The sequence below is a fragment of the Gadus chalcogrammus genome, chromosome 4 (assembly GCF_026213295.1).
Source record: "Gadus chalcogrammus isolate NIFS_2021 chromosome 4, NIFS_Gcha_1.0, whole genome shotgun sequence".
Classification (NCBI taxonomy): Eukaryota; Metazoa; Chordata; class Actinopteri; order Gadiformes; family Gadidae; genus Gadus; species Gadus chalcogrammus.
In genome coordinates this window covers 13,567,374-13,591,376 of record NC_079415.1, presented here as the reverse complement: position 1 = coordinate 13,591,376, position 24,003 = coordinate 13,567,374, and the positions used below count along the sequence as shown (strand labels likewise).

At 44.2% G+C, this 24,003-nt stretch overlaps 1 protein-coding gene across 4 annotated transcripts in view; it reads right to left on the bottom strand.

Moving 5' to 3' along the window:
• Positions 1–11,129: 11,129 nt before the first annotated feature.
• The window catches only part of sppl3 (signal peptide peptidase 3), a 33,590-nt gene continuing 20,716 nt past the window's right edge, over positions 11,130–24,003 (bottom strand). For 2 of the 4 annotated variants that reach the window (XM_056587856.1, XM_056587858.1), the window contains exons 5-11: positions 22,652–22,730; positions 21,670–21,785; positions 20,927–21,033; positions 18,530–18,693; positions 16,476–16,654; positions 14,471–14,580; positions 11,130–11,264 (exon numbers count right to left, since the gene is read on the bottom strand). In XM_056587856.1, coding sequence (XP_056443831.1) covers positions 11,193–11,264; positions 14,471–14,580; positions 16,476–16,654; positions 18,530–18,693; positions 20,927–21,033; positions 21,670–21,785; positions 22,652–22,730 — 827 coding nt within the window. In that variant the 3' untranslated portion in view covers positions 11,130–11,192. The remainder of the gene's footprint in view (positions 11,265–14,470; positions 14,581–16,475; positions 16,655–18,529; positions 18,694–20,926; positions 21,034–21,669; positions 21,786–22,651; positions 22,731–24,003) is intronic. The other 2 variants (XM_056587857.1, XM_056587859.1) reach the window with 2 other exon arrangements.

Here is a 24,003-nt window from a genome sequence, read left to right as displayed (position 1 = left end):
CGACACATAGTTGCACCATGTGAGCCTATATGTGCACACGATTCGCAATGTCCGCACCAGCAATGTCCACATAAAGCCATTCAATTCCACTTCTTGGTGTCATTTGGCGCGCAGTCTGACCGGCACCTGTTATAGTCTGTTGGACTCCTACTCAAACAGCAGCGATCCGTGATTAATCAATGGATCCTTTGGACACTTTGATGGCGTTTTGTGGACAGCAGCGGAGGCGGTCTCTCAGGGCGAGGTTTTGATTGACACGCAGACAAGAGTAGCGGGCTGTGAAATCTGGCATTCCTGGTCAGGGGAGCTGAAATAATAGCATTGTCCAGAGGGAGAGGGCCCACTCTTCAGGCCACACACACACACACACACACACACACACACACACACACACACACACACACACACACACACACACACACACACACACACACACACACACACGCACACGCACACACGCACGCACACACACAAACACACACACACACACACACACACACACACACACACACACACACACACACACACACACACACACACACACACACACACACACACACACACACACACACACACACACACACACACACAACCCGCACAATCCAACCATCCCACCCCTGGCCAGAAGAGATCTGATTGTTCAGCCAGTCGGCAAAATATGTTTGATCTATTAAGGCGGGGGGGCCATGATGAATTCAGGGTAGATTATTTCCCCCCACCCCCCATTAACTATTGGTGTGGACTTTCATACACTTCATTTAAACATTTGAGTGTCGGCTGACTATAAGCTATTAGCTAGTATTTCAAAACCACTGTGTGATGGTGGATCATTTGTGTAACTGATTTGGTTTTGGTATCATCAGTGCATACTCACTCTTTCAGCGGTACTAAGGACTACTGGAGAAGAGCTGACCATTTCTTTACATTTGATAACAAAGGTTATTACCTAGGCCTAACATAATTATTTTAAGACACACTATTATTCACATTATCACTCCATGATAGACAGCAGAAGATCCAAGTGACTTTAACATATCCTACTATATCTCAATAGGCCCTTAAATGTCCTGCATGGAAACTTCAAAAGACACAAAATAGCTCTCAATATTATCCTTATAGACCAATTAATTATTATGGGGGGGGGCCAATGTCATACTTTTTTAAATGTAATTTACCACCAAAAAAAATAATTAATGACTGAATCGTGTGAACTTGTAACAGGGACCCACTAGGAGTTAGTTGTTTAATTTAACAGTACAAATTCATTATATGCAACTTGCTGCAACTAGTTTAATTAAATAATATGCAGAAATAATTGAAAGATACATAATTTATTTCATAATGTTAAGAATCATATATGGTATTAAAATAAAAGATAGACCTTCATTACAAATGCAAATATATTGATACTTGACATGAATTGATTCAACATGTTCTAATTGTCTCTTTGTGTTTCTAAACATTAAATGCATAATTTCAAAATATATTTCGTAAGTAAGAATTTATACGATTCAAATGAGTAATACATGAATGTAATTTGGCCATTGCCAAATTGCAATTTATTCCTATTAATGTTAAAATGATAGCAAACCAGTTCTTCTCCTTAGGTCCTTTTCATTCCAACATGTGTAATGGCAAGAAAAGTAACAATTTAATTTGGTTATTTAAAGCTGTATTTTGTTAAGTTTATTGTAATTTTCAGCTATTTTGGGATATTTTAAAGAAGCAGTAGTTGATACACTTCATCTGACTGCTGCACAAAGTAAGCGACTAATTAACTAAAACTAATGAGCTCAAACATAAAACAATAGAGTTTGGGTTTGTGGGGTAAAATAGAAAAACTATTTTGTAAAAGTTTTTTTAACGAAATTAATGCTTTTCTGGACTACAACAAGTAAAACGTTGAGGTGCTACAACTCAAATAAATGGCTAAAGGTTGTCATGATTACACATTCCATGTTTATTTTGTTCAATATCTAAAATGTTAAGAACACATGGAGCTGTTTGTGAATGTGTAAAGGGGCCAAAATACCAACCCTCACAACCTAAACTAATATCAGTAAAATGGATAAACTGTTAGCATGTGGTTCTTCTTACTGTGTATTTCGGGAGGGCAAAAGTGGAGATGGGACAGCAACAAAAGAGAAGGACAAGTATTGTAACACCACTCCATCTTGACATCTTGAACTTTTATTCTGGAAATCACCCTGGGGGGGAAGTGGTGGCGGAGGGAGGATGGGGGGACGGAGGGAATTAACAATAGCGCCACAAACAAACAGCTTTGAATGTGTTGATTCTAAACATTGTGGGGGAGAGAAAGAGAGAGAGAGAGAGAGAGAGAGAGAGAGAGAGAGAGAGAGAGAGAGAGAGAGAGAGAGAGAGAGAGAGAGGGGAGAGAGAGAGAGAGCGAGAGAGAGAGAGAGAGGGAGAGAGAGAGAGAGAGAGAGAGAGAGAGAGAGAGAGAGAGAGAGAGAGGGAGAGAGAGAGAGAGAGAGAGAGAGAGAGAGAGAGAGGGAGAGAGAGAGAGAGAGAGAGAGGGGAGAGAGAGAGAGAGAGAGAGAGAGAGAGAGAATGTGAGACAAAGACAGAAAGACAGAGACAGACAGAAGGGAGAGAGAGACAGAAGAGAGAGACAGACGAGAGAGAGAGAGCAAGAGAGAGAGACAGGGAGAGAGGGCAAGAGAAAGGAGCCTCTTTTCAACATGGTAGCTATATTGTTCACACACCTCCCAGCCTCCATACCATCTGAAACACACCTCCTTTCTTCCTCTACCCTTTGACCCTTCGTCCCCACCCCCCTTTCTCCCTCCCCCAAACCCTTCTCTCCCAAACCACCAGCCCCTCTCTCTCTCTCTCTCTCTCTCTCTCTCTCTCTCTGTCTCTCTCTCTCTCTCTCTCTCTCTCTCTCTCTCTCTCTCTCTCTCTCTCTCTCTCTCTCTCTCTCTCTCTCTCTCTCTCTCTCTCTCTCTCTCTCTCTCTCTCTCTCTATCTATCTATTGAGAAAAGGTTCATCCAAGTCAAGATATCTATAAGTTCCTAAAACAACAGTATATGGATTGCTTTTTCATTTGTGTTAAGGTTCGAACAAGTACATCAGAGGTGTGTGTATGATCGGTGTGTTTCCTTGTGTGTGTGTGTGTGTGTGTGTGTGTGTGTGTGTGTGTGTGTGTGTGTGTGTGTGTGTGTGGGGGGGGTACTCTCCCTACCCCCCCCTCCAATGACTGATGTTAGGAGGCCCCCAGCACAGAGGCGCCCCTGAGCCCCATGCAGAGGGCAGCCTCCCCCAGCACCCCCCTCTTCACGGAGACCCCGACTCTATGGATCTAGCGGGACATTCCAGCTGTATGGGTGGCATGGTGTTCAGCAGCAGAACACACAGCTTCCAGGAGGAATGGGGGTGAAGAAGAGGAAGAGGAGGAGGAAGAAGAGTAGGTAGAAGAGGAAGAAGAAGTAGAGGAAGAGGAGAAGGAAGAAGAAGTAGAAGAGGAAAGGGAAGAAGATGAAGACGAATAGGAAGTAGAAGAGGAAGAAGAAGAATTGGAAGAATAAGAGGAGAGGAAGAAGAGGAAGTAGAAGAAAAGGGAAGAGGAAGCAGAAGAAGATTAGGTAGAAGAAGAGGAAGAAAAAGAAGAGGGAGAAGAAGAGGAGAAGGGTAAGAAAGAGAAGAGGCAGAAGGAGAAGGAGAAAGCTGGTTCCATGCGTTGAGACACATTGGCCATAAAGCAGGAGCTTGGGTGTGTCTGGTTCTATAGGTTTTACAACGCAAAACGCTGGCAGCGCTTTCATCTGGCGGAGGCTAATTAAAACGTCAGCATGGTCGTACGTGCGCAAAGAGAGGACTAACTGGATTCAGAAAAAAAACTCAACGACAATCCACAGAGCATGCATCAAGAATCTAACTCTTTGGAAGGCACCTGGATTGGATCGTATTTAAGTTAGGATCCCAAAAAAATATGTGCCATTTGTACTTTCTGAACGGTGTCAATACCTCCCCAAGTGGTATTGAAGACCTTGGTGTAACTTGAGTACTAAAATAGAACCCCCTGAAATTATTTTAAAATAATCTTGAATTGGATCTTGACTAGTTTCACTGCAACTGACATTGGTAATAAAATCAATTGCAGAGTTGGCTTCCATTTTTGGCTGTCAAAAGAACATGGGCTGTGAAGTTGAAAGAAACAAACAAAATGGAGGAACTAGCCAACCTAACTTCCTCACCCCCCCCCCCCCCCCCCCCCCGCCCAACCCCACCCCCACACACACACAGTCCCCTCCCCCTTCCTTTAAATCAATCATTCATGATCCCAGAGGATCACTGTTCCTCATACACAATCTGCTAATGAGACATAGATTTTCCTTATGGACTACCAATAATTAAAACTCATGTGTCACTTCCACAAAGCACGACCCTGTAACGTCAAGACCAACGCTCAATTCAGTTTGGTTTGGGTTCAGGGTTTTCCTTCCGTTGGTTGACGAGAGCAGAATCCAAAGGAGGGAAAAAAAACTCAACCCCATTAACTGAACTTCAGAGGAATTCCTCACTTTACATACGGAATGCACTTGAGGTCAAAGGGCAAAGTGCCAGAGGGGTCTCCGCCCGCGCCCAGGCAAGCAAGCCTTATTTAAACAAGACCGGAATGTTGGCTTTGAACAGGGGAGAAGGAACCTCTCATCCGCCATTAACACGGCCATGAACAGAACCCAGGCGAACACTGCCCTGAGCATGTCTAGATCTATGTACGAATGTCCTGTATGTATGTACGGTATGAATGCATGTTTTTACGGTATAAATGTACCATATGTGTATATGTATGTAATATATGCATGTATGTATGCATGTATGTATTCATGTATGTATGTACCATATGGATATATATATCCATGTATGCATTCATGTATGTATGTACCATATGGATAAATATATCCATGTATGTATTCATGTATGTATGTACGGTATGTATGTACTCTATGAATGTACCATATTTATATATGTATTCATGTATGTATGTATTCATGTATGTAAGGTATGTATGTATGTACTGTATGAATTGATGTGCTGTATGAATGTACCAAATGTATATGTATTCTATGAATGTACCATATGTATATATGTGTGTATGTATTTATGTATGTATTCATGTACGTATGTACGGCATGTACTGTATGGAAATACGCCTTGGATGTATGCATGCATGTATGTGCCATATATTGGTGTATATTCACAGTATGTAGGAACGTATGTAGGTATGCAAGTATGTATAGATGTAAAGTATATATACATATATATATATACTATACATGTACCTATACTATACATTCCTGCATCACAAACCTCCACAAACGTCTTGAATGTCCGTCCCAGCGCTGCGTCTCCACTGCGCGTTCCTTGAATTCATTCCATAATAATAATAAGAACAATAGTAATAACAATAATAACAAGAATACTAAACAAGTTGTGTTCAAACTAGCGTTTGAAAATGTACCTCTATGGTAGTCTTTCAGCCAAACATGAACATTAAACAGGTTGTGGAAAAATAGAAAGACAAAGCAAAATTGTAGCATTCAAATTTTATTGAATCTTATTATGTGATGTTCAAAATCAACAAATTGCAACATGGCCACATTATCGTCCATAGCCTTGTTCATAACCAACATTAGGACAATTGAAGTCTCAACTTTTGTTGAAAGTGTCCAAGCACTCCCTGGAATCCTTCCGGTACCCCTTGGGGTATGTGTACTTTCATTAGAAAAACACAGTTTCACAGTGTCACTTTGCTGAAGCTACTTTGACCAGAGCTCTATATACCTTTTCTTTTTCAACACCATCAATACCATCAATCCCATTCAAACCATCAATGCCATCCAACCAGCAATACCATCGGTTCTTGGAAGTACGGATGGTTGTTTGAAGATAAAGATAAGGCCGCCACTCCAAATCAACGTTGTATCATGCAAACGCCCTGGGGCACCAACCTGCTCATCTGGTTCACACAGAGGGCTCTGGCAGAGTTGTTTGTCGACCCCCTCGGCTAGAGATAATTATCTGAACATTGCGGCTGGTTGTTTTTCAACGGCAGCCCTACCTGTCTCTCGGTAATGACAGGGTCAGTAGGGTGGTGGGTGGGGGAGGGAGGGACCACCTCCATGGAGAGGGGGGGAAACGAAACTTCACAACACTCCAAATATGGTCTCAAATGTTTTTTTTTTCTTTTAGGACCCTCATGCCAAACTCTTTTCACAAATGACGTGCTACAATCCCCATGGGTGTGGTGAAATCCTGGCCACAGTCATAAAACTGCACAGAACTCCTGGCCAATAAGTGAGGGGTGGTCCTGGCCTACCGTGACCTATGCGACCTTACCCCTCACCCCTAGCTTCCAGCACCCAACTTACATCGGGGCATCCCTGTCTGACAGTCAGACAGTCAGTCAGTCAGACAGTCAGAAAGTCCGAAATTCAGTCGGACTGTCCGGCTTCTAAGCGTTATTTTGTTTCTGGAATAAACACATGGCTGTTGGCTAACTTGCGAAAATAGTTGAATGAGAATGATAGGAAACATTGCCATTGAGGGATGAGGATTCACTAAATACATGAGATAAAAGAAACACTGGCGATTCTGATGGGAGCCAGTACGCCTTTTAGAAAAATCTTGTTCCCACCATGTACCCTTTAAATGTGGAGTTCAAAATACTTATGAGGGAATATTGTTTTGCAAATAATGATTCCGATTTATAATGCTTTTTTTTTTTGCAATTCAAAACATACAGAGAAACTATATATATGCGCAATTCAGGTTCCCAATCAAGGTCTGATTCTTTCGTAACATTTGTAGATTATTTCCAAACGTCAAGTCAATGATTGCAATGTTCTTTGCTGAAGGGTATATACCCTATGTTGATTGCTACGCAACATGGTCTTATAGGGCCCCTTGAATAAAACAACCGACCCCAGCATGGGCCACCTAGAACAAATTGTCATGAACCTCAACTAACAAATGAAATCCATATACCACTACAGTTCACCATGAGGAACTTTGTTACTGGGTGAAAAAATGTCTACTTTCAAATCATGTTGTAATATGATTAAATTAGTTAGTATGTAGGTTAACTATGTTTTGAACTATTCATGCCAATTCCTCTCTGTATTCTGAATTCAAATAGTATTTTAATCCGGAATCTGTAGTCTGAAGAGTCAGAATCGATTCTTTGTGTTAGAGGCAACCATTTTTTTCTAATGGCTTCACGCAACATTTCCATGGCAGCCTCAAAGCACGAGATAATAGTTGAGATTACCCTACAGTGATATGACTTGACGACAGCTAACCTAACACTACAGTCTGTTAATATGTAATACTTTTGTAGCCTAATATATGGAACATTCATGAAGTAGGGCATGAGTCGAAGGAATACAAGATAGCCTACTGTTAAAGAGTTGAATTTACAGAACAGATTTAAATTGAGAATATGCAATTAACCACTTTAATGTACAATGGTACAACAAAACATTAATTCAGGAATACACTAGGCTATGAAATGCCGGGTTCCTTAACGAACGTCGTTGTAATGGACTGTGTCGCCCTCTTGCGAAAGTTAGTGGACAAAGTTCACATCCGTTTAAAGTAGACCTACGCCGGCGTGAGGAGCTAATAACGGTTTGACCTAATAACGTTTTGTAAAAAAAAAAAACGACCATCCCAATGATATTGACGACATAAAAACCAAGTGAGCCACCGTTATAACAGCTAGTCCTTTTATTTACAGCAGAATCCCGACTGAACCAGGAACAGGGAGGTCGTAGAGATAAATGTTTAAGTTCAGCACTTAGATCAGGAGATATATCAGGAGATAAATTGTTTAAGTTCAGCACTTAGAGATCCATACTTCACTACAGTCTTAATGTATATATTCACCCTGTTTCTCTACACATAATCCACTCCACTTTAACACGAACGCGTCAGTTAGCGTCCTCTGCTGGAGGATAGAGGATGTGACGAGAAGTGTAGGCCTATACCTTGTACCAAGTAGGCCGATAACGAATAAAGGTATGAAAAACAATAAATTAAAGTGCAATATTCAATTAGAAGAACGAATCTTTCTTTTTTTGGCGTTTAAAAATGGTTATTACAATTATCTCCATCAGTAGGCCTACATGTTTTTTTTAAAACAACAATGTTCTTACCATGTCCATAGCAGAGGCTGTGGGCGAGACATGGAGGGAGGGTGGCTCCATGTGAGTTTATCCGCTGAGTCCAGGCCAGTGTTGAGGTCGGACTCGATAAGACTGAGCCCTTTTCCCCCGTTTTTTTTGTCCATCCGACTTTTCCACTTCACTGTCATGCTCTCAGGCACACTGCCTGATTTAGACCGGCGTCAGTGTCTCTGAACCTGCGACTGCATTGTGACAAATTAAGTGACATTTCGGAACCTGTAACATGGATGAAGGCCCGCATAGAAAAAGTAAAACATGGAAATTAAAATTCGTGTTAAAAACCCGCCAAACTGCTCTTTTTGTAGGTATAAATGTCCGATTTGTCCTCCCATCAAAAAGAGAATCCTTAACGTTAATCTCTAGGATTCATTAAGTGGTAGGAGTGACAACCGAACCGAAAGCAAACACGAACGCATCTGACCAAATTATTAATTACAAACCATTTACCTTCTAAAACGTACCAAGGTCTCCCTTTTTGGTAAAACGGCTGCTAATGCTAACGCTAACCACCACCAGGATACAGCCGTGCAGTCATGTGTATTATTTACTACACAGATAGATTAATGGAGAATAAACAACTATCTTTCTTTGGAAAAACCTGTTTAAGTTTTTTTTTTTTCTGAATATACTCCTATTAATAATATGAACACTCACTTACAGACGAGCTTGATTTTAAAAGGTAGGTGTTCAATATTGTTTGAAAACCAATATTATATTCCATTAAGGTATGACTACAATGGTGAAATCAAAAGGACTGAATATATTGTAATTACAGTAATAATGCAAACAAAAACTACCTCCAAGAGATAAAAAATTTGGAACGCCCGCTCTTCCATACAGGTGTACTCAGGGTGGTGTATGTGCATTATCATAACTCATCAGTAAAAAACTGTTAATTGTCACCTTGACGCCCCCTGGAGAGCAGAGAATAGAATTCTGTTAGATTTTATACAATTGAAACATAGTATTTTTTAATATGATCAAAACTCAGTTGAAAACAGCTGTCTACATTTCTTCTTGTCCCAAGACTTTTTTAATACAAGAAAATGTGCCCCAGTAAAAAACAAAAAACAAAAACAATTCTTTTAGTTACATTTTTTTAGTATATCTGAGGAACTCTTGTTTCCATAAGACATGATCACAATGTTTTCTATGCAACATTGTTGTTAAACACACCTGGGTCAATGGAGACCTGACACTACTTGTAACCTTTGTTTTTTATACACGTTTCCATATCGCAAATTAAAAAACAAGCAAAACAATTTTTTTAAAACAACCGCCCACTCCTCTTTCCAAGCCAAAAAAAAAAAAAATGGCAGAGAAACGACCTTTATTGTCCCCTTCAGCCACCGTAGAGGAAACCTCCACAACCCACCAGCCTGGCACTAAGTCAGCTACAGCGTTTAAAAAATAAAATAAAAATACATTTCCAAAGATGGTTGCCCACTGATAAATTAGATTAAGGTACGTTCCCCAGCCAAACTTAACCAGCATTTGGCTGGTGGCCATTGTTAGTTTCTGAACATCGTTGAACAACTTGTGAAAAAGATAAGATTAACTTTACACGGTGAAAAGAAATCAATAAAGCAAACCTTATCTTGTTTTCTTTTTTTTTCTTTTTTAAACACAAATACAACTCATGATACCACAAATACATGTGTACACATATATACAAATAGATGAGGCCCCATCAACAGGGAGCCCATTTCGAAAAATTTATAATGCATCATTTTTTTGTTGTATATGCCAAGAATACAAATTTGACTAAATAAAATACATATTGTGTCTGAGTGTGGAGAACGGAGATGTTTGGAGCTGTCGAGGGGATGAGGGGGAGTCTGGGGGATAGATGAAATGGAGGCAGGACAAGAGGAAACTCTTTTCCTGCGTCACAAACTTCCGGAAACCTCCACAAACGTCTTGAATGTCCGTCCCAGCGCTGCAGCGCTACGTCTCCACTGCACGTTCCTTGAATTCATTCCAGAATAATAACAACCACAACAAAAACAATAATAATAATAAACAACATAACCAGAATGGTGACCCCAATGATGCTTTAAAAAAAGAACAGGACAAAAAAAAAAAAAAAAAAAGACATAAGAGAAGAAAGATAAACAGCCTTGTTAAGTCTTCCAACCATGAGGGGGGGCTGTCAGCCTGTAGCGCTAGTTCATCCGAGTCAGTGAAATGAAGGAGCGGGGAGAAGGGACCCAGAACACAACATAATAAGCAGGTGAGAGCTCATCTAGACCTTGGGTTTAGAACCAGAGTCGGAGTTAGGTGGACAGGAGGGAGGGGCTTAGAGCCAGGGTGATGGTGATGAGGCAAGGAGTAAAGGGGTTTACACCAGGCTGAGGGTGATGAGGCAAGGAGTAAAGGGGTTTACACCAGGCTGAGGGTGATGAGGCAAGGAGTAAAGGGGTTTACACCAGGCTGGGGGTTATGAGAACAAGAGGGAGGGGTTCAGAACCAGGGTGGGGATAATGAGGACAGGAGGAAGGGGTTTAGGGTGAATGCCCAGAGAGGCGTAATAAAATGGAATGAGTCATAGAGCAAAGTTGGGCTAAAACACTTAATTTACAGCAAGGTGAAAAGAAGAGGCAGAGGGGAACAAAACCAACCGGAAGTTGCGGTATACAGTCTACTCCTGACATGCCGTGAAGAACAGGAAATAAACACAGAGGGAGAGGGAGAGAGAGAGAGAGACGACAGAGGTAGTGGGGGAGGGACTGGCGATGAATCATGTCGGGTGTCCCGGGTCTGCGCCCTGGTGTCCTTCCTAGGGGCTGGGGGGGGGGGGGGGGGGGGGCCGAAAGCATGAAGTGATGGCGAGAACATGACCTCTCTCTCTCTCTCTCTCTCCTCCTTCCCCTCTCCCTCCGAGGGGCCCTCCTCCCCCCTCAGGCGAGGGGAGGGCAGGGTGGGGGGGTGAGGGAGGGTCCTTCCTCCCATGGGGGCGCTGGGTGGGCCGCAGGACTGCATCATACTTCCAGGAAGCGGGAGCTGCTGGCCTTGGTGTGGAAGGGCTCCGACCACATGCGCCGCAAGTCCCCCTGGGGAGCAGAGAGACAGGGTCACAGCGCTGAGCGACCCCACCCTGACCCCCCCCGTTCAGCAGAGAGACAGGGTCACAGCGCTGAGCGACCACACCCTGACCCCCCCCGTTCAGCAGAGAGACAGGGTCACAGCGCAGAGCGACCACACCCTGAACCCCCCCCGTTCAGCAGAGAGACAGGGTCACAGCGCTGAGCAACCACACCCTGACCCCCACGTTCAGCATGTCATTACACATTCTGGGGTCACCTCCATTTAAAGAAAGTACCTAATTCCACGGTTAGTTCTACAAAGGGATTGGGTTTAGATTATCCATGAGTGCAGACGGAGCATAACGGCGCCGGGACTTTTAACTGTACATGTGTCACTCTGCTTCCCGCTGTCCAGGCGTTTCTCATAACCATCAATGACATTGACGATCGAAGGCCGTTAATTCAGCGGAATCCCGCATGCCACCAAAGCGACGTTCCGCAGACTATTATTTCCCTGGCTGTGCAATAAATGGAAACGCACAGAAAAATGGGCAAGATATGACAATTAGCTAGGCTGCTGTTGCGTGTAGACCTACCACAACCTAGCGAGCTAGTGTAGCGGAACGTGTCTGTGTTGCTAGGCAACAGTCCAGTCAGTCCCACACCAGTCACAGAACCATTTGTGTTGGTCGGGCCGAATAAATGATTCAATAAAACAAGCAAATGGACGTTTGTTTTCGCCCATCACTGTTAATAAATGGTGCTTGAAGCACTGTTGTATAAAAGCAATATTCCACCTGGAGGTCGCGCCTGCTGGCCCCAGGCCAAGAGGCGAAGATAATCACAGCCGTGCAGATGTTCAGCATACAGCGCGCCCTCTCGTGTGATACTGCTTAAAAATCCGCCTGGGTGATTACACCATCGTAACCGACCCTCTTGGCTTCACTAAGAGGTCCATTACCAATATCAATTGACAAAATGACTTCTTAGAGCCTTTAGTATGAGCGTGTAAACAATAGGAGAAGCACTTTGCTCTTCATGATAAGATACATTGATCCTTTTTTATACTTCCAGATACAAAGACATAATGTCAGAGATTCCAAAAGAGAAAGTGCTTAAGTCAATTATTTACATTCAAAGCGAGAGCGTGCTCTAGCTAAACGCTCTTTAGGAGAGTGGATACAAGAATGTATAGATTAACCCACCTGAACACCAGGCTGGGCCTAACAAGCCTATAGGTAGAGACACCTGGACATCAGACTAGTATTAACGAGCCTATAGGACAGGTACACACCTGTGCTGTGTTCCAATATCCATACTATCCGTTAGGGCTGTGCAATTAATCGAATTTCGATCGCGATATCGATTTTGGGGTCAAACGATCTCCAAACTCGTATAATCGAGTTGAAACGATTAATTTGACATTTTCCGTTTTACAGTAGGCCTAGAGAGTTTATGAAAGTTTATGAAAGAGACGCGCATGCGAAAGCATTCAACGCGGCGAGAGGGAGTATAATCTAACAGGCGAGCTGCATCAGGAAGTATGCCGTTGACAGGAGGCGGGACATGCCAGTGAACCGCCAATCAGCAGCATCGACTGTTGACAGACATATTGGAGTAGACCTACCGTGTGGAATATTAAAGTTTCAGTAACGTTACAGTTTGATGAACGATAACAAGCTCCTATAGCAGACTTTAACTAAGAGTTCTTTAAGGCAGAACTGCCAAGTACATCTTGTATATGTATTTCTGTTTAACAACAATATGATTTTTATTAGCCATGTGTTTGTTATGGCTTTGTGACTTTTAACTTTGCTATGGAGAAATGCTGGGACCGTTGTTCTCTAGACATTAAATAGGGAATGTATTATTTCAGTCGAGTCATTCGTCAGTGCATTTGGCTAAATATATTGTATTCATGAAATGTTTTATAAAAATCAAATGTTAGATTCAGAATGTTGTGGCAGACAGTACACTTGCACACGAAAAAGGTTTTATTTTGGATACTTACACGTGTTTCTATGTCATAATTGATTGTGTCAATAAATGCATGTTTTCAAACTCAAAAATAATCGTTTGAATAATCGTGATATCAATATTGACCAAAATAATCGTGATTATGATTTTTCCCATAATCGAGCAGCCCTACTATCCGTACTTACTGGCCTTAGTTTGAGTAAGTAGGGTGTTCAAATTCAGATCGGGCGAAAATAAGTGTACTGAAAGAACCTGGATGGTCAAAACGGTCAAATCACGAAGTGTGGATCGATGTACACTTTACGTACTCAACGGCAGCCATCTTAGCTACGTAGCCAGGCTGAGCCAAAGTCGGCGCATTTTCCACATAGCCTGCATTAATGGAGTCATTTTGAAGTTTTTATAGCTTTTATAGCTTTTTATATTTGCTAGGCGTGAAGAGTTCAACGTTCAAAGCTGGATGTTTATTGCGGGGAGGAGCCGTGGCGGCAGACGTGATGGCAATTTCCGGTTAGTGCACCACAGAGTATTCGATTTGGAACAACACTGACATATGAAAATTAGCGCACTTAGTGAGTGTGGATAGTGTACTACGTTTAAGTGCACTCATAGAAGTATGGATATTGGAACACAGCACTGGACACCCTACTGGCCTCAACGAGCCCATAGGTAGAAAACCCTGGACACCATGGTCTTAACGAGCCTATGGTTAACACACCTGGACCCCATGGGCTTAATGGGCCTATAGGCTGACACACCTGGGCGCCATGTATTAACGAGCCTATTAGGTTGACACATCTGGACAAGCCCTTGAACATGGGAACAGGAACATCTCCAGCAAGGCTGGACCACTACACACCTACACTGTTCTGGCAACAGCCTGCAAGCTGCAGAAAAATACTTAAGTACGTTGCCAGGGTGATTTATAGTGTTTCGACAATGGGGACTAAGGCAGACCATAATGACTGTTGGTAAATAGGGGATGTTTATCATGATTTGCTCTGACAGGAAACCCTTTCAGACACGGTCATTATGAACCATAGCGCATCATTCTAATACATGAAAAGTCCACATTAAGAAACAACATCCGCTGCCGCTGTGCTTCGGAACTTGGGGGAAGTGGTGGCAAAACTTTGGGCCAACGCTTGCGCCGGAGAGGAGAGCTTTCAGACGAGGGCTTTCAAACAAAAAGGAGCAGAATCAATGGCGATCTGGTTAGCCGGCTGCTCGGCTCGGTGCCGCGGAGGCTGACGTACCTTTAGGTAGGCCATGGTGAGCAGAGGCAGGAGGGTGAAGGGCACCAGGTAGAGGAGGGCCGGCTGGGCCGCGCGGTGGATTCTGGACGCCACCGTGGCGGTCAAGAGCCCTTAAAAACACACAGTTAACAAACAAAACAGTTGAACAATTGGCGGGTGTTTAGACTTTTTTTCCCCCTTCAAAACTTGGCAATTGATTGCAACCCTGTTTGGATGCCACTCATTTTGAATGTTAAAATGCTCCGGCTTTATTTTTTTAACATCCCCTTAGTTGGGCAGCTTTTAGCCTGAGGCGGAAATCACGATGAACACGTCAACAGGCGGTAAACAGCAGGCGCACTGCGCACTTTCTAGGCTTCTGCTAAAACCTTGAAATTAGCAGAGCACCGCAACTTCTAAACTCCTAATCTGAAACTAAAAAGGGACTGCATTTATGAAGTGCTTTTCTGACCAGTGGTCACACAAAGCGCTGAACAATTATTGCCTTCCATTCACCCATTCACATACCGGCGGCAGTGTCAACCACGCATGGTAAGGGCCAGCTCGTCGGGAGCAGGTAGGGTGAGGGGTCTGGCTCAGGGACACCTCGACACTCCGCTAGGAGGAGCCGGGGATCGAACCAGAACCAGTCTCCCTCCGGCTGTCATTCACCCACTCTACCTCCTGAGCTACTGCCAATGAGTTCAGAGGACACCACCTTCAGGGTGTCACATGTTGAACTAACTAAGGGGAGTTGACTAACTAAGGGGACTTAAAAAATAAAAAATAAATATATTACTATTGAAAAAAATGCAATCCCTCAAATGATCAAATGACGAGAACATTGAATCCAAATGACTTGGAATCCATTTTGCCACCTGGCCAGACCCCGCAGACACTAAAAAACAGTGAAATAAGGGGAGAGTGTAGCCGTTGTATTCAGGTCCCTGCTAATGGGGGCCACTGTAAGTACAGATGTGGGAGTAGCTTTGGACTACAGCTCAATACTAAAGTAGGCCAGTGAGAGGAGGAGATCTGACCCATATTCCACCTCAGAGATGACATGAGCTCGCCACATTTAATTATATAGGCTATTTACTTCTGCATACAAGACGCCCATTTCAAGTATGAAGAACCCCACCCTTTAACTTTAATTACTCCATTTTGTTGGCTGGTTACTGTTAAAAAATCGAAACTGTACAAGTTTTTGAATAATATTAAAGTATGAAGCAGAAAATCTGCATATTCAGTATCGCTACTTTAATCCAAACAGAAATTACCAATATTAATGTATACACAACACCGCCTTCTAGGGGGAAAAAAGGTGATAGGGAACTCCTTGGTATTTTGGTCATGCCTCTTCACACATTTCCTTCCTTCCTTCCTCGATTCTGGCAGATGGTCTCTGGACACATTGCTCCTTTGTATAAACATTATTTTTCTATATTACAATATGCTTCATTCAAAATAGGGATCCCATACTTTAATAAAAAAATCCTCATTATAGTGCAACACTGTCTTTTCGTTAAACCCTCTTCATTCAACACCATGGTGTACTGTGTAGTTCCATTTTATGGTAACTGTCAAGACTATGCTTTAAACCCAGCCCATGTCCGAAGTCCCTGGGACCGGACTGTTTGGCCCCTGCCCTAGGCACTACGGGACGTGACCCAGACAGGTCTTCCCCCAATGATTTCACATTTGCCGGAACCGGCATGTCGGACAGATGATAACAAGGGCCAAGCACTTCCTGTTGCTTTGCAAACAAAAACATTTGATTCGTCTCTGGGTTGAGGGATGGGACAATAACGACTGGCTTGGGGATTTAAGTTAGGCAGTAGAAAGTCCATCATCATATATCATTGCCACCATTATCTCCATCATAATCGTCGGATACCATCTTCTGACCCGAAGTTCACCACCACCAACCACCCACACCATCGTCATCACCTCCACCACCATTAACCACAATCACTGTCATTTTCATCGGACGCCGTCCTCTGTCCAGCCATGTCCTCCCCCTTACCAACAAAGTATCCGACGAGGGTGCAGTGGAAGTAGGAGACCCTCTGCATGCGGCCGGGCGTGGCCGACTCCGCGTTGGCCTGCTTCTTGTAGTTGTCGTAGCGCAGCACAAAGCACAGCAGCAGCCCCGGCATCACGATGTCCCCGATCCCCAGCATGGAGAAGTGGCTCCCCGTGGAGCTGCACACACGACGCACCACACCGTTAGCCTCCGCTCCGCCGGCACTCATCCATCCAGGGGATGGATGAGTGTGTTGCCCAGCAGTGGCGAAGCTAGACCACTTTTGGGTGGGCTTGAGCCCAACCAAAAGTGGTCATAGTTTAGTGCTCCCGAAATAGTGGTCTGTTAATCATAGTTTTAGGCTAGTACATGTTGTACTTGTTGATTTTTTTGCATAAACATACATTAATAAAAATGTATGTTGATACAATTTATAAAATTGTTTTGGTCCATGAAACTGAGGTGACATAATTTAGTGCTCCCGAAAAAGTGGTATGTTTCTCATATTATTGATCTAGTAAAAGTTATACCAATGTGTTTCAGTAACTGTAAATAAAAAAAAAAGGGAAAAAATTGTCATTTTGTTCAAAACTTACACAAAGGAAATTTAATACACCTCAAGTTTGTTTGTACAGTTCACATCCATGGATTATTCCTTCATCCAAACAGTCTTTTTTCCTTTCATTACTTTAGTGGTTCAGAACTACATTTTTTAGCTGACACTGCCAGCTATTGGCTTAGACATACAACAGCATAGTAATTAAGATAGATATAAAGGTTGTGGAATAACATTTTTTTTGGACTGGACTTTATTTAGGCTACTTCATAGACCCCTGTGGCGCCCCCAAAAGTCAGAACCTAGAATCGCCCCTGTAGCCCAGGCTGTTAATTAACTCAATAGTATGACGCCGTTTAAGGCTTTATTCCTGACAGATACAGTGAGAGTTAAGGCTTAGTTATGGTTGGAAGTCAATGCAACGCAAGGTCGTTTACGGATCAGTTTTGTCCTTGCGGAGGGCCTGACGTACGCCTCCCTATTTTTTTAACCTTTCGCAGCAGCATGGGCTGTATTACATAATTTCTGACAAGAGTCACATATTCGCCCTTACTCTGCCTCAATTCGTTTAAAGGACTTACAGACCACCTCCGCTGTTGGATAGACCCTTCTTCCGACAGACCAAGACCATAGTCTTGGTCGGACGTTCCGTCAGTCATAAAATAAATACCCTACCGTTGTGGCGATGAATTACATAGCGACGTGTAAACCCGACGCAGACCCAAAACAGGTACACAACGCGCTCTACCAGGTGAGGCCCAATAGTGTTACACTTTGATGTTCATAAGGATTACTCCTAATATTGCCTTCATATTATTTACAAATTACTTGATATAATGCACGGATGTATGGACAACACAGTCAAGCTATTTATGGTATTTATCATCTTAACAGAATTGATTAAACTGACAGAACAGTAGCTGCTTAATGAAGCAGTCCAACACCAACTGTTGGTTGGTGTCAGAAAAGACAAGACGTCTCCAGATGGGGTGGAGCTGAGGGTTAGCACCCCCTTCTTATGAGACCTTCACTGGAACACGGGGGTCAAATCACCCACTTTTCCTGCTGTTAAGAGTAGCATCTCAGCGCTCTGTTGTTTTGCATGAGGGTACTTGTGGTAACAGACGGCAATTTATTGAATAATCTAGGGTCCTACAGATTATTCAACTAAACCTTTATAAAAAAGTCCTCAAGATCTGAAATGTTTACAGAGACCAACAAATGTCTTTAAAAATCGGTGTCTGGACCGGATGTTTAAGCCTGTTTTCCCACCGGAAAAGTTCCAATAGTGCCGGTCGAGTGCGGCTATGCCTCGTGCCAATAAGGCGCTAACAAATCTCCGCCTTGAGCGACAGGATTGGTCGACACTAATATTAAGCAAAAAAAAAAAGTGAAATGCCCCCTTCAGCCAGATTGCAGCTCATCTTACTACAGGTCGTGACTCTAGAGTCTGGTCTGTGAGCGTTCAGAAGGGACCCAGTGTTTGAGGCGTCCTGACCTGGGGAAGACCAGCTTGCCGGGCAGGGAGAGGCGCGGGACGTCGCGGCCCATGCCTGGCCCCAGGTGCAGCTTCCTGGACAGGACGTCGATGGGGTTCTCCGCGGGCTGCGTGGCCACCTTCACCATCACGTTGCTGTTGAAGATGTAGGCGGAGAAGAACACCTGGGGGAGAGGGGAGCAGGAGGTTCAGCTGCCTGCCCGAACCAAACGTTCTCTGCGGCAGTAACAACAGTGCAGGTGAAGTCCCTTTATGACCCTGCACACACGAGTTGAAGGGGATCGTGTAGGGGTGGGAGGTAGGTCTTTCACGCTCCAGTGATAAGGGTGCCCACAGTATGTAGAATAACTCAAGGCCTCCTGGAACAAGACGGCTCTGCCCATCTCATCATTCATGCAACATAAATCAATAATAATGAACCTGAAGACACTTTGGACGCAAGTATCGATAAGTTGCATTGCTTCCCTTTCTTTCAGTCCAAGGTTCATGTCCCTTCAGTAAAACACATGCCAACGACTGACGCACAAAACACTAGCACTCTACACCAAGTTCCCCCCCCAATTCTTTAGCATGTATGCTTGTATGTATGCCTGGCCTAACAGATGGCTATGCTAGTTCTACAGCATGTATGCTTCCTGGACTAACAGATAGCTGTGCTAGCTCTATAGCATGTATGCTTCCTGGACTAACAGATAGCTGTGCTAGCTCTATAGCATGTTTGCTTCCTGGACTAACAGATAGCTGTGCTAGCTCTATAGCATGTATGCTTCCTGGACTAACAGATAGCTGTGCTAGCTCTATAGCATGTTTGCTTCCTGGACTAACAGATAGCTGTGCTAGCTCTATAGCATGTATACTGCCTGGACTCCTCTACTGGTGTAACAGTATCCAGCTAACGGCAGAGGAGGCTCTGGTGTCTACCACAGCACATTAACAACCCCTCGCCCATGCAAGTATTTACTCAGACTTTGCCAGAAATATCCTCCTGTTAAAAAAGGCCACCATTTGGGCCACAATCTTTAGGATCTTTGGATAACGTTTGCAAATACCATATCGGAAATCAACCTGGAAAATGTGAAAGACGAACAAATCAATAGTCTAAATGAACACATTTCCAAAGTAAAAGCGCCTCCTCCCAATATTCTCCTCTGGATGCTGAAGGCCATCTCTGTCTCCATCTTATGCCTCCGTATTGATTCTTCATTTGGATTTTCTAGGAAGACCCTTCAGTTAGGGTGAGTTGCAGAACAGTGAGCAGCAGAGTCCTTTCTCTCCATTAGGTGAACCTCTTATCCCTTCCTCCCTTCCATCCGATCCTTCTCCGTAATACACACTCAATATTGCATACTAAATGTATGCCAAAAAACGGCACCTTTTAACCCGACCCACGTTGAGTAATAGTAGGAGGCCTTGTCAATCACAGGGCTTGTATTCTGACACGGCTCACACTCTGACGGTTGACTACAAGATACACAGTGAAGCCCGTTAAATCAACAATCATCATACAAAAAAAGAACCATGCACACCCAAACCCACCATGACGTGGAGGTATTGGCTGTCGGAGAAGTAGGGTGGTGGAGGTAGTTTATGGTGTTGGAGGTAGGGGTGGAGGTGTTTATGGTAGGTGGGCTGGTGGAGGTCGGTGGAGCGGTGGTGGAGGTAGGGGTGGAGGTGTTGATGGTAGGTGGGAGGATGGAGGTAGGTGGGTTGGTGGTGGAGGTGTTGATGGTAGGTGGGGTGGTGATGGTAGGTGGGGGTGGAGGTGTTGATGGTAGGTGGGGTGGTGGAGGTAGGTGGGGTGGTGGTGGAGGTGGGGTGGGGGAGGGAGGTAGGGGTGGAGGTGTTGATGGTAGGTGGGGTGGTGGAGGTAGGTGGGGTGGTGGTGGAGGTGTTGATGGTAGGTGGGGTGGTGTAGGTAGGTGGGGTGGAGGAGGGAGGTAGGGGTGGAGGTGTTGATGGTAGGTGGGGTGGTGATGGTAGGTGGGGTGGTGATGGTAGGTGGGGTGGTGGTGGAGGTGTTGATGGTAGGTGGGGTGGTGGAGGTAGGTGGGGTGGAGGAGGGAGGTAGGGGTGGAGGTGTTGATGGTAGGTGGGGTGGTGATGGTAGGTGGGGTGGTGATGGTAGGTGGGGTGGTGGTGGAGGTGTTGATGGTAGGTGGGGTGGTGATGGTAGGTGGGGTGGTGGAGGTAGGTGGGGTGGTGATGGTAGGTGGGGTGGTGGAGGGAGGTAGGGGTGGAGGTGTTGATGGTAGGTGGGATGATGGAGGAAGGTGGGGTGGTGGTGGAGGTAGGGTGTAGGTAGGTGGGGATGGTGGTGGAGGAGGTAGGTGGGGTGGTGGAGGTAGTAGAGGTAGGTGGGGTTGGGGTGTAGCTGGGGCGCTGGAGGACATGTCTTACCCAGAAGACGTCATAGATGAGCAGGCCAGACAGCAGCAGGCAGGACACCTTGAGACTGGGGAGCCGCACAAAGGCGATCATGGCCACGCAGAGGCCCATTGCCAGAGCTGAGGAAACAGGAACCATTGACACAATGCCTCAACACTGGGTTTAATCCTTAAGAATAAAAAATATGATTATTTTATTAAGGCCCAAACGGTTATGGGTGGATTCAAGAAAATAAAGCAATACATAGTTGATTATCTTTTACATGCATTCGGATGTGTTACAGAAATTGCTTTGCGATTTCTTTTGCTTTATTTCTTTTGGCTAACCCTCAACTCTCGGGGAGGGTAACATAAAATGGCCCAAAATCGTTTGACTATATACGTTTCATTAATGTATAACTGATCCAAAAACAGGGCTACAGCAAACCGGGGAGAAGTGCAGCATGCGGTATGACCGTCATTTTTAAGCTTCGGTCAGCACCTGTTTGTTCTGAGGAATAGTCGACAGTTTCTGCTCATTTGTTCCATTCTTTTGAGCGGTGCATCTTATCTATGGGAGTCGCCGCTTCGCCAAGCTACCATTGAAACACAGAATCGCCTTCCCCCGGTTCCATTTATCTTTCTCCAAAAAGAAACTGTTTTGAATTCATTATATTGTCACCCTATCAACGCTCTTTCATGGCCCCTTCAAAGGAAGTTTTCCCTTCACTAGTGCATGCTTTTAATCAAAACACACCCACACGCCCCAACACCCACCATCCATGAGCAGCCAGTGTCCGGTGAGCACCCAGATGAGCACCAGCAGGACTGAGAGGGAGAAGGACAGGAGCTCAGCGAGGGTGAATCGCCCGCAGCACCCGAAGGAGATCCTGCAGTAGAAATGAACCCAAAAAAACATGAGTGCACCAAAGAGGCTACGAGACTCTCACCCCGTCGACACATCACCCCCATAAACAGAAGACAATTCAACTCCTGATCTGTAGTGAAGTGTGCAGGGCCACCCGGTCAGGGGCCTTCCTTTACATTATATTTATCAATGACTTGCACCGGCCACGTCTATCGGTTGCTTGCAGAGGGCTCAGTGAGTTTACTGCGTTGTCTAGGATACGCAGTGCGTTATTATATATCGGAGCCCGCGATCGGAACGCGCACCATAGATGAGTCGACCTTGGACCTGCCGATTTTAAATATTAAACACCGAGCGGTGCGTCCCGGAGGAGGAGCGCAGACGGGAGAGAGTGCAGGAGCTTCGGTTTCACTGCTGATCTCCATCCTCCATGCGAGTCACCTCGCAGTAAAGACCGTTTATTCACTGCTATTCCTGGGACCACCGGGTAATATTACAGAGGTTCAGCGGCTCCCACCGAATAAGGGGGAGTCAAACAGCGCTGGTGCATTCCCGGTGCGTCCTTTTTGGACTTTGAACAACGGCATTTCAATGTTTGATAACGCCTTGGCTCATGCATTTTTCACCGTCTCATTGATGCGGTCGTAGGGATGCCTCGTAATGGACAATGAATCCCATTTGTGAATACAATTATATTTTCCATACACAGTAATTATTAAAATGTGGTTACATTATGTTGCATGGGAGTACAGAGCGAGGACCAACACATTAGCCTACGGCAGATAATTGAAACATGGCGAGAAGAGGGAAATCTGAGGCACATAGAGGCAGACAGACAGACACACACACCCACACAGAAACACACAGATACACACACAAGATTGTCCTTACTTGTTCTGTGGTGAGCATGGCCTAGTCAGGTACTGGCACATTGGCAACAAAAGGAACGCAAATGCGATTGTTGCAAGAACTGAAGGGACAGAGAGAGGAGAGAAGCAACAGGTGAGTAGTGAACCCCTACAGAGAAGCTTAATGACTGCCGTGTCTGGGTGGATGAGTTTAGTGTCTGAATGGTAACTCCATCATCATCATCCATCTAGGTCAGTTGAGTCCCAGTCAATACCTTGCATGTACCCAACACATTCGCCTTGGATACGAGATAACTGAATGACTGACAACCAAGTGATTTATTTGGGAAACTCAATAAAATAAATTGATTCAGGTTTTTGAAGATATTATACATTTTGTGAATTCAACAAGGCAGATTCATAATTGAAATCAATTAAAGTAAATCATCCCAACTTAAACACTAATAAAACCCATCATGGCACTCCAATGAATACGCTTCTTAAATAAATCTAATTGGACCATAGTTAACTGGAATTCCTTTATGACCAATTCTCACTTTTTAATCAGGGCATTGATTTTCTAACATGCAGAAGTCCATTCCGTTCAGAACAATAAAAACACAGGAGACTAAACAATACAAGAAAAGGTCTGATGAAGACAGTGGCGTGACAGCTCTTCCTCAGCAGCCACAGTCCTTTGGCATGGATTGACTCTTGGCAAAGCGGCCCATCATGTCTATACAAAAACTAAAAATGTGCATATTTGCAAACCGCACATAGAAGGTTAGGTTACATCCTAGTCAAATATGTTATCCCAGGGATAAAATAAAAATATACATGCGTGGGTGGGAGACGTCCCTCAGTCTGAACCACCTGTTAAAGCTTCAGTCCAGGTAACGGTAGGCAAACAGACAAATAATCAGACATGGGATGACTAAATTATCCTTCGTAAGTTCCACCTACTAAAAACCACTGTTAATTAAACTAAGTAATTTGATAAACATGAATAGAACAGGTAGCCACCTTTAATCCTTTTACAGCGATACATCCCACACTATAGTGGCGTGTGATTCCTTTAAATAATTAATAGCGCCAGTTTTTCCATGCAATTTCATAAAAACTACACTGGATATTCAAACCAACCTGTTGTGCAGGCCTACTCTCATACTAGGAAGGCAGTGGGTCTTCGGATCCTTAAAGGCTGCACTGAAGCTCTGCCCCAACCGGGTTGGACTCGTACCGATGAGTGGACCTGAGAGCCAATGGCGTCCACGAACCACCCTACAGAACTTACTTTATTATCTGCGTTATTGAAGTAGACTGAAGTACACTGTGGAAATGACAAACAATCCGTTGATAACCTGATTCTGCAGCGGTGCCATCTGCAGCAGTGGC